The sequence below is a fragment of the Panthera pardus genome, unplaced genomic scaffold (assembly GCF_024362965.1).
Source record: "Panthera pardus isolate Hobbes unplaced genomic scaffold, ASM2436296v1 HiC_scaffold_27, whole genome shotgun sequence".
NCBI lineage: Eukaryota > Metazoa > Chordata > Mammalia > Carnivora > Felidae > Panthera > Panthera pardus.
Window position 1 is genome coordinate 107271904 of NW_026526843.1, and position 20387 is coordinate 107292290.

The 20387-nt window shown below is 41.3% G+C and overlaps 1 protein-coding gene across 2 annotated transcripts in view; it reads left to right on the plus strand.

The window, feature by feature from the left end:
- SMPX (small muscle protein X-linked) overlaps positions 1-20387 on the plus strand; it is a 54382-nt gene that overhangs the window by 13087 nt on the left and 20908 nt on the right. For both annotated transcript variants that reach the window (XM_019433559.2, XM_019433560.2), the window contains exons 3-4: positions 3250-3336; positions 9479-9623. In XM_019433559.2, coding sequence (XP_019289104.1) covers positions 3250-3336; positions 9479-9613 — 222 coding nt within the window. In that variant the 3' untranslated portion in view covers positions 9614-9623. The remainder of the gene's footprint in view (positions 1-3249; positions 3337-9478; positions 9624-20387) is intronic.

Sequence of the window (20387 nt, forward strand, 5' to 3'; positions counted from 1 at the left end):
CCTCAGAAGTTTGTTGTGAGGATGTAGGACCTAGGCTGAATCGGGGCTTGGGGGTGGCTAAAATAGCGTGTAGTGAACGGTGCATGCGGGGAGGGGTTACTGTCCCCAACATCACACCAGGTTAAGGTGAAGGCCAGTCTCAGGCCCAACTCTGCCACATGTATGGGCATTTGTTAAACACACATTCATTAGCAAGCAGGCATGAAACCATCCAGGCAGGCTGTCTGTGAGCTCCACGAAGCCTTAGCTCTTTTCGCTTTACGTACTCCAAGTGACTGTCACCTCACATAAAAGACTCATGTTGGAAATCCTCATTATTGATGGCTTGAGACAAGCCATTTAGGGATCACTCGTTGAGCTCTGTCTCTAAAGATGCAATCTACAGGCTATCAGGTTCTTACATTCTGTTCAGCAGGGTGGGGACTGTCTCTAAAATATTTTAACCAATCTACATACCCTAACCTCTAATTTCATCAGTAAGAGCCATTTGTAAAGCTCATGCCACTTATTTCTGACATTTCTTCAAACATCAAAACCTCAGGTGTTGGTGGACATATGACTAACAGAAAGACTTGGGGTAGCAATCATGGGAATGTGGTCTTAGTGATATTTTACCATCCAACCACCACCCTATGAGGATGAACTCTCAGAGCAATAGAACTCTCTAGAGCTGTAGTTTAAACCAAACTGAACATATAAAATATCACATGGTCTATGCTAGTTTAAAGTAAATGACAGACGACTTAACAATGGGAAGAGCAAACGTTTGAAATACATGTCAGTACTCATCCACTTAGGGATGATCTCTTTCAAGGGTTGTCAGATTGGGCCCAACACGTTTGAAAGAACCTGTCATGGCCCAGAGTTTGGGGGAATCAGATCGGGTTCTGGGCTCCCTACTACCTTAGCCAGAGCAGCTCTACCTCCACCTAGTTTGCATTTTAGATGTTCTCACAATACTTTACTTGAAGGAAGGGTTCCATAGCTGAAAGGTTTGAAAACCACTGATGAAGCCTAATGTTCATATTACGAATGGGAAAGATGAGACCCAGAACAGTTGTCACTTTTTCAAGTACAGAGAATCTGTAACAACTCCTTGCAGTGGGCTCTTTTCACTAGCATAAGCCACCTGTTTACCATGGAGAGGCTACATGCGTTGCTAAAATTAAACTCTAAGCAGGAAAAGGTGGTTTCCCATAGCATGTGCTTTACCAAATACATTACCCTGGATGACCTTTATGTGTTCCTTTAGTGAAAACTACAACCTACTGTAGAGTATACGCACTTCATTAAATAGGTTAGTTCAGCAATCAAGCCTTTCAGAAACTATGTTAACTTCAACTCACTATTAGGAAGACACCCTCTGTAGATACTCAATAAATGGGTGAGGGTAGTGATGATATAATAAAACTTTTAACCGGTTAACCTTCTCCCCAAAAGTCCCTATATTGACTTTTCCCTTTTTTCATTCAAACTGTAGAAACGGAGATAGATATTGGTTCAATGTGGATAAACTTCTTCAGGTCTTAAATTGTTTAGATATTATTTCAGGACCCTAATGATATTTCATCCGATCTAAGACACTATCAATTGTAAAATACCATTATTTTATGTCCTGCTAAAAAAGAAAACAAATATGCCAATTAGATATTTAAGAAACCATTGGTTATAAGACACATTTTGATTTTGGAGGTATTAAAAGAGGTGCATCTTGGAATTCATGAAGTATGCTACCACATTTGCCACTGCATAAGACATATTTTCCCCCTTGTCATATGCCCCTCCCTCCTCCCACTCTAGGCCACTGATATTTCCAATAAACAGAGGAATAGCATAGAAGTTTCAGCCTTAGGCTTTCCAAAATGGCTTCCTCTAAGATTGTGTTGCACTTATATTTTGACATATATAGTACACACTGATCAAAAATACTTCTTGGCTTGGTGGCCCTAGGAATGGTGATTTACCTCTCTTGATACCCACCACAAACCTTTGGATCTGTTTCCTTTCTGTGGGATCAGCATTATTCTAGTACAAAAGGAAGTTTTAAAGACCCTAGGGGGAAAACGTCACTTCCTTCTCTTGGGAGAACACAGATCTGCCATGTTCCCTGAACATGGACCCTGTATATTTCCTGTGTCTTGAGTTGAACATTCCCCTAGTAACAGAGCTCACATCAGGCATTTCCAAATGGACCTTGCCACACTTTCTAGTAATTTTGTTGGATATGGTACCCAAATTGTCCAAACTGTATCATAAGGTAGTAAAATATTTTGTTTCCTTCGCTCAGGCATCACTTTGATGCATAACATCAAAGTGCAATTTCAACTTCTCAAGTCCACGTATCCAGTTATTCGTAAGGCAACACTTTATCTTAAGTGGAAAAAATTAGGTTCTACCTTAAAAAAGAAGTTTTAATGCTTGTTTTATGTGAGTGATGCTCCTGGTTGGTCTGCATTAAACATTCTTGCCTTTTGATATCAGATGAAATATGGATAAAATTCAAATTTACAAATTCTTTACCCCAGATTCAAATTACTGTGTCAGTATACATTCCTCACATAATTTAACATTTAGCCTATTTCATGTTTACTAGAAGATGTTTTATGTTTACTGGGGATGGAGATTAGCGTGTTATCTTAATGAAGGACAAGAATCTCTGAAGTGTGATACCAGGGAACTTGGCTTTCCAGCACTCTCCTTATGTGCTGACCCACACAGTGGTGTGCTGGGGAGAAGGTAGAGGAGTGTCAATCACAGAGACCACCGAAGTGCCAGGAAAGCCATAGGACATTACAGAAAGGAGGAAGGAGTTTAGGAGGTGTGAGTGCACCCCTCCTAGGGTGAATCTGAAGGAACCTTAAGGAGGGGCTAAGGTGGGATGGCTTCTGAGGATGCTGTTTCCTCCTTTCCTATCATTATGTGTTCCTTTTTCATATGAGGGAGAGGAAAATGTGAAGTGCCACAGGAGGGCAACAGCCAGAACAAACTGTCTTGAAATTCTATCCATTAGGGAATTGTGAAATCACTGCACAGACCTAAAGATGAGTACCAGAAATCTGTAATAAATGGAAGTCAAATTTCCCTTTGCATATTTTTGTACTGTCATTATTACAATTTTCTTGAGGAAAAAAGATTTAAAGATGTACTTTTTGGATGCGTTTTTATCACAGTGATTACGGTCTCCAAGTGTCAATGCAAGTTCCTACTTTTTTTTTTTTGAGTTAAATCTTCCCTGCTTTTTTCTTTTAGGCAAATATCAACATCCCCATGGGAGCCTTTCGGCCGGGAGCTGGGCAACCCCCCAGAAGAAAAGAGTGTACTCCAGAAACGGAGGAGGTGAGGAAAACTTAGTGGCAGAGCTCAGCCCTGTCTTTCTCCTCCAGACTCCTGACTAGAGTGGGGCAAAGGCAAGGCGAGTGTCAGCTCTCCAGGACAAGGGAGGCATGAATGGATGTGGGTCAAGGAGTCATCACAAAGTACATACATTTCTTTGAGCCTCTTGCTCACTTAGCCATGGAACACACTGCTCCTTACTTCTCTTTAGCCCTTTAAGGGCTTGGCACAGTTACTTGAAGATGCTGAATTTAACATGTTGTTTGTTGATTGTGTGTGTGTGTGTGTGTGGTGGGTGGAGCATAGCCTCTCACATGCTTTTGGTCTGGCAACAGTCACTAGGTCGGTAAGGTCTCACTTGGAACTTATTCTGAACCGAGCAAGATGTATTTAGTACAGCTTCTGATGAGTGACAAACCCCAGTGGGAGCGTAGGTAATAAGCACATTAAATTACTTGTGATTCAAACAAAAAGCCCCAATCTCTGTGTATTTCCTTTGAAAAGAGGACTTTGCAAGGGAGTCTATCAATTTGTCTTTTTTTCCTCCCTCTAATTCTTTACCTTTCCTCTGAATTTACATGCCCACTTGGCTGAAACGAAGGCTAAAATTCATAACAAGTGCATTAAATAGAGAAGGGTACCTTCCTCAAGGTCTGTATTTCTTCTCCAACTGTGACTTTTCTGATGAAATTTGGAAGGCCTAATTCTGAAAAAAAAAATGCAGGTTTTGGAGCATGTCTTAGCAGAAGACAAGGAAAGTGGAATTCAACAAAGCCATAGGGCATACCCAACTGTATTTTATCTTTCTAAAAAGACTTATTTTTGAACTTTTGTAGGTGACCTTTTTGGTATTTGCCCCCAAAGAACACCTATCACCATTTCAAAGTTTCCTAATAAAACTTTGGTTGTCCCTCATCTAACCTTTCTCCTCCCCCTCCCCCCGCCCCCCGTAAATAATTCCTGATATGGTCCCGAGTTAGTAGCTCCAGCCTCCTATCATTAGAAAGGTAAGTTTTCAAAGAAGGAGATGGGAGTATTTGAGTGATATCACCAAGTTCTGGAATTTCAGCCACTAGGTCACCTTTGATGAATAAAAAGTTTGAACTACAAGTTGAAAAAAACCCAGCACTACCCTGTTCTTATGGTACATAATCTCAAACTCTGATGCTACTGACTCGGCTATCCAGTTAACTCATAATCATGGGCTCTCCCTCTGGGACTTTGGTCAAGTATTTCTGAGCCTATGTCTGCCAAATACGATCCACTCTTTTCCTCAGAGGGTTGCTGAGAGGAGTCGGTGACATAATGGACACAGCACAGCCTACCAACCATTCAATAAATGATTGTTCATCATTTGATCTAATTATCCAATTTTCCTGAAGGACTCCTAGGCCTATTCTTTTGCATATTGTAAGAAAAAGGCATGGAGAGGTTGAAGAGAGGGCAGCGGAACTCTTCCCACACTTGCATGTATCTGTAATTAGGTTTTCTTCCTGTGTTTCCCTAAACCGTGTCTGTCACTACCATGGCAGTCATTCAGAAGGTGGCTTGACCCTTTTCCTCACCAAATTGATGTATATAACAGTGGTTTTGGAGGTTTGCATCTCATCTTCCCCTATGGTACAGATGACCTTCAGTTCTCTGTACAATTGGTACTTTCCTCCTCACAAGTGTCCCAGTTAGGGGGTTGGGAAAACATTTTGCTCTCACTCTTGTCCCCAGTCTGATGGTTCCAGCACATTCTAAAATAGACAAGAACTGATACAGCCTGTTTGTGAACACTTACTTTATGACCAGCCACATGTACAAATGGCTAATCAATATTCTTCACAGGATGGAGGGAGTGAGGTATCCACAGAGATCCAGAGACTCCAGAAGTGTTTCTGGAACTGAGGTATATCTTTCTCATGGGCTATATCCCAGCTCATGGGCTGGGAGGGTGGAGCTGAGAATGGTATTCCATTACTGTATGAGCAGAAATGAGCTCTCAGGACCTGTGGGATCTTAGGTAAGGGGAGGATCTGATGACTCAAGGCCTGGGCTGCACCTTAGAGTAAGTTTCTCATGGAAACAACATTGCAAGGGGAGCAGTTAGGCAGCTTGGCTTGGCTACAAGGTGAGTTAAGTAGGATTTTGTGGGTTTGCCACCTTTTGTCATATAGTTTGAAGGCAAAAATGGAATCTGAATTAAAAATAACCTATACAGGGGCGCCTGGTGGTTCAGTTGGTTGAGTGTCCCACTCTTGATTTCAGCTCAGGTCACGATCTCATGGTTCATGGGATGGAATCCCGAGTTACGCTCCACGCTGACAGCATGGAGCCTGCTTGGGATTCTCTAACTGCCCTGTGCATACACATGTGTTCTCTCTCTTAATAAATAAATAAATAAATAAATAAATAAATACATACATACATACATACATACATACATACACAGATAAATAGATAAATAAATAAACAACCACACTTTTAAAAAATTACCTAATTTGCAAACCTGAAAATGCTTACTTACCTAGTTTTGGGATTTGTTGCCTAGCCTTGCATTAAGATAAGCACTGTATAAAATGGAGATCATAACATACCATCCCTGAACACAACAGGCCACCTCTATCACAGCCAGTAGCTCCCCCATCTCATGCGTGAAGAGGTTGTATCCCAGTAGGAAGCCAGGACCAGCCTTTGGCCCTCTGACAAGGCCTGCGAGTGCTGGCTGGGTCTCCAGCCCACCTATGGTCTCTGGGAGCCCTTTGCTTTGCTCACAGAGCTGGAGTACACCCTCCGTCTGCCCAGCCCAGCCAGAGTTTGGCATGTGCCTGACACAGAGGCCTTGCAGCCAAATCCTAATAAACAAGGCCAATCTTTTGGATAAGACAAGGCAGCTGCTTATTTAAAGCGATTTGAAGGGTACTGACAAGCCTCCACTCTGCTTCCCAAATCTCTCTTTTGACTGTAATTCCATCATTATTAAGCCAGAAAATAGCATGTTGTGACTTTCTGTTAATTATTTCCCTCTCCATCTTGTCCCTTTACAAGATGCAAACACACTACTTAATTCTGGTCTCACACTTCCTAGCCATGAGACTATGGGCAATTTTCTTACTCCTTCCCTCCCGGCCTTAGGCCTCAGTTTCCTCAACTATAAAACAGGGATAATAGTAATAGCAAATGTATAGGGTTGGTGTGAGGATTAAATGAGTTAGCATATGTAACTTAGAATAGCTATCATTGTGTTTGCTGTTATTACTAAGTCCTCAGTGTCTAAGCATGAATGAGCACATCAGACTGTATTGCCCCACAGAGATGAGGTTAGGGGAAAACTCAATAGAGTGGTAGTAAAGAGGGAGATGAAGGCAAGATAGCTGGAAAATGGTTCACCATTTTGCCAAATTTTACAAATACTCTATAACCCCCCCACCCCAGGGGAACATTTCCCTTGACAACAGCCATTCCTGACACTGGTAAAGGTGCAGGGGCTGATAAACCTTCTCTCAAGCTCTCTTTATCTCAGTCAAAGAATATCTTTCATGTCCCTTCTCAGTTCAAATATCTACGTACAGAAGAAAAAAAAGTACCACATATTAGCCAGATGGAGCCATCTGGAACCCTGCTTGTTCATGTCTTTATTTATTATAATTCTTACAATAAATTTATAGAAGAAATGGAATCGATTCCCAATTTTTTAAAAGATGAGAGAAGATTCAGTTAAGAATATGTACCACCATTAACCCCTTCCTGAGTCAATGTCATATCTACTTATTGAATATATCCACTTATAATTTCTATTATATGTGACCATACCAAATCAAGTGCCGAAAGTCTTACCTTATTAAAAAAACACAGTGCACTGAGGTTTTAATAACTTGAAAGTGACTAATATTAAATATTATCATCCTTTTTTTCTGTGTATGTTCACATAAGTCTTTGCACATAGACATAACTATACACATTGGCTTTACATATTAAATGTGCCAACAGAGCACATTTTGATATTACAAACACAGTGAAGGTGACATACCCAGGAACTTAACAGAAAGAATTGGAAACAGTTTTCTTCTTCATGCTTCTTTATTAAGATCTACCCACCTAACCACCATCAGAACATTCATAAGTGAGGAAACATTTTTCATTTCACTGCTGCACATATTAAAAAACCCCATTTTATAGCCTTGTTTAAAATCTCTTTCCAAAAGTCTAGGAAAGAACATTTTGGAATACATGGTCCTCCAGGTGGATGTTTAATAGCTTTGATTATTGCTTCTAAATCGCCATTTATAAATGGTGAATGTGTGCGCATGACAAAAGGAAGCTGATTCTATGACTGTGTACATCAGCCTGAGGAAACACTATTTGCCAGATATTTACAACAGGCACAGTCTACACTGAATTACTTTATCATTTTGTGTGGTTACATCTTAGCTATTTCATCAGTACTGTGCCAAGGTTCAAAGAAAATGACTATAGGAAAAAAACCCTCAGCCCTTCCTAGAAGAACAGTAGATGTACAATGTTTTATATTTGTACTTACCCCTCAAATAGGCAATTCTATAAAGGATATGCCTACAAAATAATTGGTTTGAGGTTGGGAATCTTAAACAGTCTCTTCCCTTTCCCTTTAGGTTCTAGACAATTTGAGAACTAGATGTAGGAGCCAGATGGGGGCAAAGAACAGCATTAGCTTTAATACCCAAGTCACATTGCTGCCTGATTAGGTTGGCAACAAGTATGGGCTTAGGGCTTGAACCAGAGGCAAATGTGCATTTTTTTACTCCTTTTCCCTAGAACTGTATCATTCATTCAGTTGTTGGCTGAGCAGATGAAGCCCTGCCAGTCCCACATTGTGACCATGTAACAGTGGGTCCTCCAAGGAGCAGACAATGGTGGGCTGAGATGTGGAAAATATTTACTAGGGAAACCATTTGTAAGGAAAAATGGGAAGGTGGTTAGACCATGATGTGGGTGAAGAAGAGTGGGACAGAGAGTTGGAGCGAAACCTCTTAGATCTCACTGCTGTTCTAAGGAAAATTCTATAGCCGAAGTTCCTCCTCAAGAGTCTTGTCTCCCAGGAATGGGCTGGCCTTAGGATCCTGTGGCACTCAGTCATTGGCCACGAGCAGCCGTGGGAAGTGTGACCTCAGCGTGGTGCAGCAGGCGGGTTGCAGGGTGAGGCAGCTGGGACTGTTATTGAATTACCCTCCTGGCAGAAAGCTGATCCGACAGGCATGCTCTCATGGCTGCCACAGTGATCAAATGTTCCTCCAACACCTTCCTTCCAGGGCTGGAGAATATGCTCCCCATGTCTAGCATAGGCGTCTAGCTAACAAGCAATTTCTACTGCAGTAATGACTTTGGAGTTCTAGGAGCCACACACAGCAACTGATCTTATTGTTTTAGTCACTGTTAATATGTATGTTTGGTGTATGTACACAGAGGCATATATTTGTCATTATGGTACATTCTTGGGATTAACGAACTAAACAAAAATCGGCAAGCATGTCGTCTATACCAGGCTCTGGAGGAGCCACAAAGAAAAGTATAGAATGTGGTCCTGCCTTAAAGCTGCAACAATATAAAAACATCAAATAATAAGGAATTTAAAATAGTTCCCAAAGCAGGAAGAGAGAAGTGGGCCTCCTCTTGCCCCATACTGTCCCACCCACATTCGAGAAGGTTTTGCTTATGTCAGTGTCAGTTTGTTTATGCTTCCAGGAGACGTTGTTGGAACAAAGGCTGACAGCTACTGCACCCCAAACAAAAAAAATGTTAAACTCCTGGACGAAGTCATTGCTAGAGCCAACCATGCACAAACGTTCTACAAATCTCTGCTGTTCAGGCATATTAGGATCCTAAGATACGAAATTAAATTTGATCTCGTAAGGTGCTTCTCTTGGAAACACAAATCCTAACTAGTCATAATTTTTGTTAGTTACCAGACATTGAACAGTACTCTTGTGTTTTCTAAGTCATGTGGAAGTTACTTGTTTTCTTCTTCTAACTTTATTCCATATTCCTCCACAGACTTCAGGAGATCTTCTTGGGACTCTGAGGGTGTCTCAACAGCACAGGAATGCGGCTAGAATTACCCTTTGACAGAGAGACCAAATGCCTTTTTCAGTGAGCTGATCTCTTTCTCTTTTTTTCTCTTCAGGGTGCTCCTCCCACCTTGGATGAGGAGAAGAAGCCAATTCCAGGAGTGAAGAAATTTCCAGGACCTGCGGTCAACCTATCAGAGATCCAGAATATTAAAAGTGAACTGAAGTATGTCCCCAAAGCTGAGCAGTAGTTGAAAGAAGGTGAGTGAAAAATTATTTCCTTCCTCTTAAAAAGACCACTGTAAAATGGATGAAGGAAGTTTTCCACAGGAGTCTGGAATTCCAGAAGCATTGATTAAGCGTCAGGTCCTTCAGTTTAGAGTGGTTTTTATTGTGCAGAGGTTTTCTGGGAAAGCAAAGCTTTGTGGCCATTGACGATGTCTCCCTGCTAACCCCTTTCTTAGTTGGGGGAGGACAAGGTTGGGGGAGGAGGGATGCTTGGGAGGAGGCCTTGAGGAGCTTTTGATTGTGGAGTCCAGGTAGCCTTCCCTCATTCCATGCCTCAGTTTCCCCACCCAGATGCCACAAAGCGTAACGAGCAAGTCCTGAGGAGGGGATAAGAAGAGCAAGGTGCTGAGGAGGTCTGGAAGTGTAAAGGGGGCAGAGACCAGTTTAGGCCTTGAAACCAGTAACACAGATGTGTGCAAAGCGGACCAAGAGGACCCAGTGATGACTCAAAATGTGCATGAGGGAAGGGTAGGCGCAAAACTGTACCTGCCATCCTCCAGAAGAGGCAGTGCAGGCAGGGCCTGTGACCTTATTTTCATTTTAACTGGATCTGCTCAATGATGACCCTCTGGTGAGGGCTCCGCCCTGCCCTCCATCTGCAGACCCGACACATGCGGACCCGCCTGCGAATTCTGCCACCAGGGGGCGTATGGAACTGGCCTGGCCTTCCTTTCCAACTCTCCTGTGAAAGCCTGAGAGCAAATCTACTTTGTCTAACATTACTGAGTCCTGCCGTGCACAGTTTGTTCCATTCCTTAAGCAGAAGTTTAAGTTTAGAAGAGAGGAATCTATATTGATAACATAAAACAGGTATTTTTTTTTACTTCTACAGAGAAATTTATTTTTATTTTATTTTTTTCTAATTCAAGTATAATTAATATACCATGTTGTATTAGTTTCAGGTATGATAAAACAGGTATTTTTCTGGCTGACTGCCCATTCATTCATTTGTTTGTTTATCAAGTCACTCATTTATTCAACCAATATTTACTGAGCAGCTATCATGTCCTGAGCACTAGAAACATTTATTAATCACATACCATGTGCCATTTACTGTGTGAAGAGCATCATATCCATTGTTTCTGTTGAGCCTTATTGATACCCACTTACTGCCCTCATTCTTGAGATGGATCTTCTAGAAAGACTGATTTTCCCCCTCTTTAATGCACCGTAAAGAAGAGGTGTGACTTCAAAGTTAGTGCTGTCACTTACTTGTTATCCTGCCTCACCTCTTCCTCCCACTGCACCTTATGAAGGACGGCATACTCCCTGTGGGTGTCAGGGTGAGGTCCTCTGACCATGTAGGTACAGGCACAGCACTGGGGCCCTGCTGTGTCTTCTCCTGTAGACATAACAGAGAACAGAATGTTCTCTGGGGTAATCCCATGTGTAATGGCAATGTTACTTGTGTCATGTTTATGCTGACTTACAATGACATTTGCAAGTTAGTTCTGGGGAAACGATTACTTTATAGTACAGAGAAGGAGGAGTTGTTTTGAGTTAAAATAAAAGAACACTATCTAGTGTTTTCAGCATGCTTACATAAAAGAACAAAGGAGTAAAAATAAAATACAGTGGACTCTATGACTCTAGAATGAATCCCAGGAACCTGGTTGGGAACAAAGTTACATGAGCAGATTTGACCCAAAGTGTGGCTACACACACTTGTCATTATTTATGACAGAATGACACAAGTTGATGGCGAACATCATTACACTCAGTCCTGCTTATATAGCCAGGCGGAGATGAAATACTCCAATATGCTTGGGACAAAGCTGCAGGACCTTCTTGTAAGAAAGCCCGGGGAAGGGAAACTAATGTTTTGTAATATTTATCATCATCATCCAACCAAGGCCAGTTACATACATGAATCTTTAATGTAAACTTTAAAGGGTTTTGGTTTTATGAAATCCATGTAGACCTAAATTTAACCCCAGTTACAGTTTCAGAAGAACCTGGTTTCAAAGATTCAAAAGAATGCTGTTTTAAAATTAGCTCAGAGAAGGGGCGCCTGGGTGGCTGAGTCGGTTGAGTGTCCAACTTCGGCTCAGGTCATGATCGCATGGTTCATGAGTTTGAGCCCCACATCAGGCTCTGTGCTGACAGCTCAGGGCCTGGAGCCTGCTTTGGATTCTGTGTCTCCCTCTCTCTCTGACCCTCCCCCACTTGCGCGCGTGCGCTCTCTCTCTCAAAAATAAATAAATATTAAAAAAATTAGAAATAAAAATAACATAAAATAAAATTAGCTCAGAGACGATCTTGTACTATTATCTGGCAATGATTCTGCAGCCTTGCATCTGTGGGTACTGTAATAGGGAACAATATCAACTCAATCAAATATCAAGAAGTTACCCAAACATCCAGGACAAATTTTTGTTACTTCATTTTTCCTAGAGAAGACTTTAATGATTATTCTCTCACGAAGCAATTCTAATAATGCAAAACCACTCAGAGAGGCCTATTTTTCCTTATTCTTACAGGAATGTGAGAACCTACATTGTCAGAATAATTGATCTGAATTCTAAATGAGGACATTGCCAAGGAATGATCTTTATTTCTTGTAGGAGAGGTATTAAGTTGGTTTGCTTTTGACTTATCAATTCTTCTCCTGTAAATACGTCAGATTTTGAGACTTCCATGGTCATGGTTTGTGGTCACAGAGGGAGAGCATTTTTTTTTAATATTGATTGATTCAGTGGACTTATAAGGAGTAAATATCCTGGACCAGCCATCATTTAGCCCCTCACTGGTTGGATTGATTTCCTCCTTCTTGGGCCACCATTTTGTTACCTATCCTCACCATGTCCAATTCAATGATTCGATCAAACAGATTGTTGTTTGAAGTTTGAGTGAATAAGTCCATAGCATCAAACACTGTGAACACCACGAGACTCAAGGCTCAAAGTCCAGGTTATAACTATTACAATATTTTAGACATGTAAGATAGACTGGCATCTCCTCCAGCTGAGATCAATGCCTCCTTTTAAGTAGGATTTCAGATTCTTTCCATGTCCTATGTCATGGCTAGAATTTTTCACAGAAATTGGTCAAAAACATTACAGGATAGGAACCAGAAAGGCTGGTAACTAGCCAGTTGAGGACCAGGAATGGCTTTTGGCAAAGGACTTAGGGCCTGGACCCAATCAGGAACCAGAGCCAGGCAACACAGGGACAGTATGTACTGAGTCAAGACCAAGAGACACAGTACTGTCCCAAATGGGACCCCAATCCAGGTTGGTATAGTCGTGGGGTATGGGGCAGGGTAGGGTGTTCAGTCACGTACCTCTCAGGATTCTCCTGGCTGTGAGTTAAGGTGGCCAGATGGTAATTTAAGCAAGCCCAGGAGCCAGAGGAAGAGACAGGACCAGCGGCAATGTCTGAAAACCAAGAGCCCTCCAATACTCCCATGCTTGTTGTTTGCTGCTTGATCAGGAATCCCCCATGTCCATAGTCAGAAGCCACCACCTGGAGGATGGCTTAGGGCTGGTGTCCAACGCTCTGTGTCCATTTCTGCTCCCTCTCAATCCTCAGATCAGACCACAGATGCCCAGTAAAGAACCTCTGTACCATGGCCATTTTCTTCATTCTGTGCTAAGATATATAGATAGCAACCTTGGTCCCCTGGTCTCAGGATACTTCAGTCTTGGTGGAAAGATAAAATAAAATACTCTAAAAGGTAAAAGGCAGCAATTAAAGAATTAGACAACAGTTCAGTGATTCAAGATATCCAACAGCTGTTTATGACCCCCTAAGTAGGCAGTTATGTTATGATTTATGAGAGGGAGAACTCATGATGATTTTGGGTCAGGGACAATTTGAAGGAGGTGCTGAAAATGGAATAGTTTAACAGAGGCTCAGAATTAGCCTCTGGACATATGGAATGCCCAGAACACCATTAATAGATAAATCTAGTGAAAGCAAACAGTTCCTCTAGGGCAATATTCTTAAACTTCTGGAGCAGAGCAAAATAAGATCCCACAACCAGCCCATACCATCTCTTCTCTTTTTCCAGCAATAAAAGAACTCAGTGATAACAAAGAATTGGAGAGGAACAAAATAAATATCAAATAAAAATGATTAATAAAGGTAAAGCCTTGGGTCTACAATTATGTTAATGAACACAAAGGGCAGCAATTGAAAGTCCTGGGACCGATGAAGCACTAGAAAGAAACTGTCGTTCTGAAGAAGCTGCAGGAATTCTTCTCTGTGTTGGACAGTGCAGCATGGCCACATGTTGTGTGGCAGCAGACTTCATGATTAGGTACTAAACCAGGGTTTCAGAAAGAGGCAACATTTTAGTGATTCTTGATAACCCACTTAATATCTTTTGGACATGCATATAAGTGAAAATCTAAGGGCCAAATCCCCATTTGCTGTTAAGGACTGAGGAAAGCACTTGTGCTTTTGCATCAGGAAGACTTCTGAGGTCAACCAGTGGGCACTGGACCGTACTCTGAGAAACACTGTGGTAGGGCTGTGAGAGTGAGTTCAAATGATCTGCAATGCCTACGTAGCCATACATACCACCATGATCTCAAGTTAGCCTCAATCCCATACCCCACATCAGTCAACCAGCCTTGCTTCTGGATTTTGTGTATGTGAAAAGAACTATTATGATGCCTGATAGAGGAGATGTGCCTTCTTCCAGCACTCTGTCCCACCCCTGGCATCTTCTGTTTGTGTGGTCACAATAGTTACCAAAATGATGTATTGGTTTTCTTGTTTATAGCTTCTCAAAGGCTAGGGGGCACCTGATAGATCATGCACACACAAGGCATGTCTGTAGAATGTCACAGGTGCTCTGACCATAGCAAGTCTGCGGGTCCCTAGAAATGCGTTCTTGTAAACTTCCCACATCCTTTTATTATCAGGGAGATTACTACTTAAAAGTAAGACTAGCCTTCCTTCCAAGGTCTGAAAGCAACAGTGTTGACCACGATCACTTAAGGGCTCAGAAATTTGACTTTAATTCAGATTATAACATTATTCCTCTGGGAAACTGAAAAATGAAGGAAGACATCAGTTTTGGTTCATAGTCTTCAAAGGGGAGAAAACCTTGTAAAACCAGAAGAAAATCATTTAATTATCAAGAGTTATTTGGTTTTACTTTTCTAAGACCATCTAGGTCCAGATAAGACATATTTATGAGATGCCATTTCTGCTAGAAGAGAGCATAAGGTGTTCATTACTCTTAAATGTTAAGTATTATGCATCACCGTTGATCATGCTGATTCAAGGGCTAATTTTGAGACTGCTGGCAGGAGGGCAAATTGACGTATGTAGACATTTGATGAAGAGTACATTTAGCACTAGACCCCCAAAATACATGGCACAAAAACTGACAAAATTGAAGGGAGAAATGGATAATTCAACAATAATAAAAGGAGACCAAGACCCTATTTTCAACAATGGATGGAAGAAAGAGACAGAAAAATAACAAGGAAATTGTTTTAGTCTTCTGGGGCTGCTGTAACAGAATACCATAGACTTGGGGGGGGGCTCATAAACAGGGATTTATTTTTCAGAGCTCTGGAGGTGGGGAAGTCTAAGATTGAGATGCCGACAGATTCATTGTCGGGTGAGACCCTGCTTCCTGGTTTATAGATGGCTATTTTCTCACTGTATCCTTGCATAGTGGAAGGGATCAGGGAGATCTCTGGGGTATCTTTTTTTTTTTTTTTTTTTGAGAAGGAGGAAACCTTTTATTTTTCATCTTACAATTTTCTCTGTGTTTGAATTATCTAACAATATGGACCAATTACTTTTTTTCCACATTGACAGGAATCATCTCAGTGGTGAAATAGGCCATTTTTTGGTGTTGCTAATCATACTTTTCTGTATGATATCCAACCACTCTCACATGATCCATAAGTTACTCCTTCCTATAATACAAAAAGATATCAAGTACTTAGTATGCTGGGTAATTTCACAGTAAGTCCAGTGTTTAACCCATGCTATCCTGGGGTATCTTTTATAAAGGCACTAATCTCATTCAGGAGGGCTCCACTGCCCTCATGACCTACTCACCTCTAAAAGGCCCTACCTCCAAACAGCAGAAATAGAAGACTTGAATGATACTATAACCAACTAGATCTAATTGACATCTATAGAACACTCCACCCAACAACAGAAAAATACATTCTTCTCCAGTGCACATGGCACATTGTCTAGGACTGGCCACAAGTTAGGCCATAAAGCAAGTCTCAATAAGTTTAAAAGGATTGAAATCATGTCAAATATGTTGAAATTAGAAATGGGATGAAATTAGAAATTGGTAACAGAAGAAGTTTGGGAAATTCATATGTGTGGAACTTAAATAAGCACTCCTGAATAACCAATGAGTCAAAGAAGAAATCACAAGGGAAATTAGAAAATACTTGGAGAAAAACAAACAAAAAATACAATAAACCAAACTTGTGGGATGCAGGAAAAGCAGTGCTTAGAGGGAAATTTATAGTTGTAAACACATTAAAGAAGATCTTAAATCACTTAGCAACCAATCAAATCAATATTAGCAGTTCCATATTTGGGAAATATGCCCTTTATTCTCTTAAACTTAATTGATATCAATCATGGCAGATGATTAAACTGATATGTAAATGGAAATATCCTTCCTTTCAAATGGTAAGATATAATTGTAAGTGTTAAAAATCAATTTGTATAGATACCATAACAACAAAATAGAAGGTGGGAAATAAAAAATAATCACTCATAAGATCACCATTTTACCATAAGACTCATTTGGATAGCTACCCTTCCAGTCTTTTCCTCTGAGTTTACATATTGGATACAATACAATACAACTGGTTCTCCTTTTACTTTTTCCACTCTACATTTTCTTGGAAGAGTATTCTTTATGTTGCTTTGTGGCCTTCAGAATTAAGATGATTTATTTCTCACACTGTTTGGCTTATCATGATTCATAACCTTTTCCCTTTTCCAGAAGACAAAGGATTGGTTTATTGTTTTCCAGATAACTAAATTTAAAAAAAGAAAAAAGACTTATCCAAATATCTTTTCTGTTGTTTGCCAGAAATTTTTGTCTTCAATTTTAAAATGTTCCCCACTTCAACTCAGTTACAGAAACTCTATCACTTTTTTTTTTTAAGAAAATGGCTTTATCCTGAGATTTTTCACTCCCCAGTGAAGTCATGTTTCTTTTGATTTGTGATGCTCTTTTTTTTCTCCCCACTTGGTTAGGATAAAGATGAGTTTTGCCATGGTTCTGAACTGCCTCAAGGTTTTATTCATTTGTTTTTCTGACCAGCAGAGCTATTGTTCTAGGCCCTGGTACAACTTGTGTGGGTGTAAAGTGCTCTTGAGGGTGAAAGTAAGGAGGCTTTGAGCTGATTGTGGCAGTTGCTTTAAGAGCCTCTCCACAGCAAACACACAGAAGCTATCTGGACGGTTTCTATTTTTTTTTATATAAAAAAATTTTTTTAACGTTTATTTATTTTTGAGACAGAGAGAGAGCATGAACGGGGGAGGGCCAGAGAGAGAGGGAGACACAGAATCTGAAACAGGCTCCAGGCTCTGAGCTGTCAGCACAGAGCCCGACACGGGGCTCAAACCCACGAACTGCAAGATCGTGACCTGAGCTGAAGTCGGACACTTAGCCAACTGAGCCACCCAGGCGCCCCTGGATGGTTTCTATTAAAACAGAGATCTGGAGGGCTGAGCAGGTGAGCTGGTGGGAGGGAGTTGGAACTGGCGATGGAGTGTTCAGGGACTAGACCTGAGACCAGAGAAGCACAAATGCTCCAGTCAGCTTGGTAGAAGATGGAGGTGACTCAGGACCCAGATCTGTAGAACCCTGGACACTGGCATGTAGATTTCCATGGGATAAAGGACAGTTACAACTGACACCACTTGCCCTCTTTGCAACACAATGGAACTCATTACCCTGTCTCAGTAGTTTGGGGACTGGTGCAGGGCAGCAGGGTCTGCAGACAGCTTGAGTTGCCACAACTGGAGGGAGGTATGGCTGGTACTGTCATCTAGTGGGAAGACCCCAGGGATGCTAGGAAATGTCTCATAAGGTCAAGGACAGCCCTCCCCCTACAAAACAAAGAATTATCTAGTCCCAAATGTTAGGAGTGCTGAGAGTAAGTAACCCTGATTTACCTAGTTTAAAGGTTGATGCCAGGACCAACTTTTTGCAAACATACCTTTCGAACAATCAGTGCATTGTATTTTAAAGAAATTAAAACATTAATAAAAATAATTAATTGCCTAATATTTATAATCTCTTTACATTAATCAGGGACTTAGGGATAAAACCCTCTTAAGTAGGATTATTTTGTCAGCTGCTACACTAAATATATTTATGATATATGGTATATATGGAATATTCCTGAGTTGTAATATTGGGCCTTAAACACAACTACTTTTTGTAGGTTTTTATCTTAAATGTATCAGAAAGCAGTAGGTTATCTTAGCAGTTCATCAAGTCTTTTAAAATATTAATGTTAAGCATTTGCAATCGTCAGCACCAACATCAATGTCATCATTTGTATTGTCCTTGTTAGCACTACCATTTAGTATGTGTTCAGGAGATGCCCAATGGCATGTCTTATGCTTCACATATTTCATTCACTCCTCGTGCTGACTACATGGGGTATATACTATCATGCCCGTTCCCTTATGGGGGAAAGAAGGCTAAGAGACTTTACAAATTTGACCAGGGTCACCCTGGTTGTAAGTCACAGAGGTGAGATGTAAACTGTTATCTGCCATACTCACAGCCACTCCTTCTAATCACTATCACCCACTGCATTGTTTTAAAATGTTCTCAGTCCTATCTTCCGGGCTTTGCAAATCTTTCACTGTGTTAGTTTGGAGTAAAACAAGCAAAGGCTAAAGAGACTGCAGAAACTGTCACCTTCACAAAGAGGTGACACTATAATTGTGACATGTTGGTTTGTTCATTCATTCTTTCGTTTCCTAATTCCTTACTTCCTTCATGTGTGCATTCATTAAGCATCAAGCATGTGCCTGGTGCTGAGGATATCAGTGTTGTAGACTCCAACACGAATCAGTGTCTAGATGGGTTCAGTTGAATGGGGAGAACAATGCATGAAGCATAAATAATTGGCTTTTTTTAAAGGTCTTGAAAAAGAGGAAGGGTAAATATCAGAGAGAGCATAACAGAGAAAAGGACTGAAAGAAAGGCAAAGGAAGAGAAGGGAAGGAAGGAAAGAAGGGGGTGGACGAGCAGTTGATAGCGGCTGGGGACAATGTGGACAGGGCTCAGTGCTGACAAAGCTGCACCAGAAGAAGGAGCATGAGGCCTCTGCAGAGGACGCCTTTGCCACGGAGATGAGAGAGGGCTTGGCAGGCATCTCCGTGTCATCATGAGGCAGCCGGCTCCTACCCGTGAAGTCTTTTCTCTCGTTCCCTCTCATGCTGTGTGCAGCCCACACAGAAAACTGGGGAAGTGAATTCCAGGCTGTCTAATTGGGCTTGGCTGTATTGTAACAACACTGCTCATTTTAACTCCCTCCACACATTGTGGCATTTGAGAAGGAGAAGGAATCATGAGGAGTGAATCAAGACTTGCACATTGAACTCATAGTCCCTTGCCACCGCTCCCTGTGGATCACTCCACACTCTCTGGTTTAGGGCTTTATGCAGATGGCGAGGTTGTCGCTGCTTTAATCCCAGGCAGGGTCGGTCAACTGGCTTCTCACTGAGGGAGATTTCTATTAAGCAGTCGACAGATTGGAGTTGCTTTTGTCCAGGCAGGTGGCAGAAAGGGTGCTCAGAATAATTCATCTCGACTGCTGGAAAAATAGCAGAAAGCAAGCATGTCCTCTTGCTCAAAAGTCATTGGATGCCTTCTGCAGAAAGGACAGTGGCACTTCCTGTCATCCCAGAAGACCTGCCCTGACACGTAGGAGGCACGGCCTAATCCTTAACAAGTAATACACATGTTGCACTGCCTAGCTCTTGCTTCACCCTCAATTTTGGACACAGATGACAGGTATCACGACTGCCTTTGAGGTTCAGATGCAGTGATTAATTCCTGTGAACTTGGCAGGTTCACTTACCAAACAGGTAACTTTACCAACAGGTAAACTTACCAAACAGGTTTATTAAATTCTGTGAACTTACCAAACAGGTTTATTAAATTCTGAGTGTTCACACATCCATTTATTCAGACTTCATTATTTTTCATCTTCTAATCATTTTGTACATGAGCTACTTGGAATTTGATTCAGCTGAATGAACCTTTTTCTTCATAATGCAAGGTAGTAGCATCAACTGGATTTGAATGCGAAGGATTAAAGCACTGGAATAATTTACTCAGTGAGTTAGTGAACATCTGCACACCTACTACATGCTGGGCACTATGTTAGAGGCAGGTGATATAGGAAGGTACCCCTCCAGGCACTCCCAGTCCAGTCAGGTTAGGATGTGAGAGGCGACATTAGCACATAATGGCTACAGCAGGAAGGATGAGACAAGACACAGCCTTTGAATATAGGTGACGAAGATTCTAGACAGGATGCTGGAAAACAGATATTCTACTGAAAGAAGGTGGAAGGGCGTACACTTTAGAGGTGATTCAGGTGTAGGTTCATGCCCTGGCTTTGCAATTCCCTTGGTCTGTGATTTGGCATAATTGCTCTGTTTCTTTTTCTGAAAAATGACAAAAATACCTAGCTCAGAGGGGCGATTTTGCTCCCTACCCTACGGGATATTTAGCAATGTTTGGAGAAATTTTTGGTTGTCACC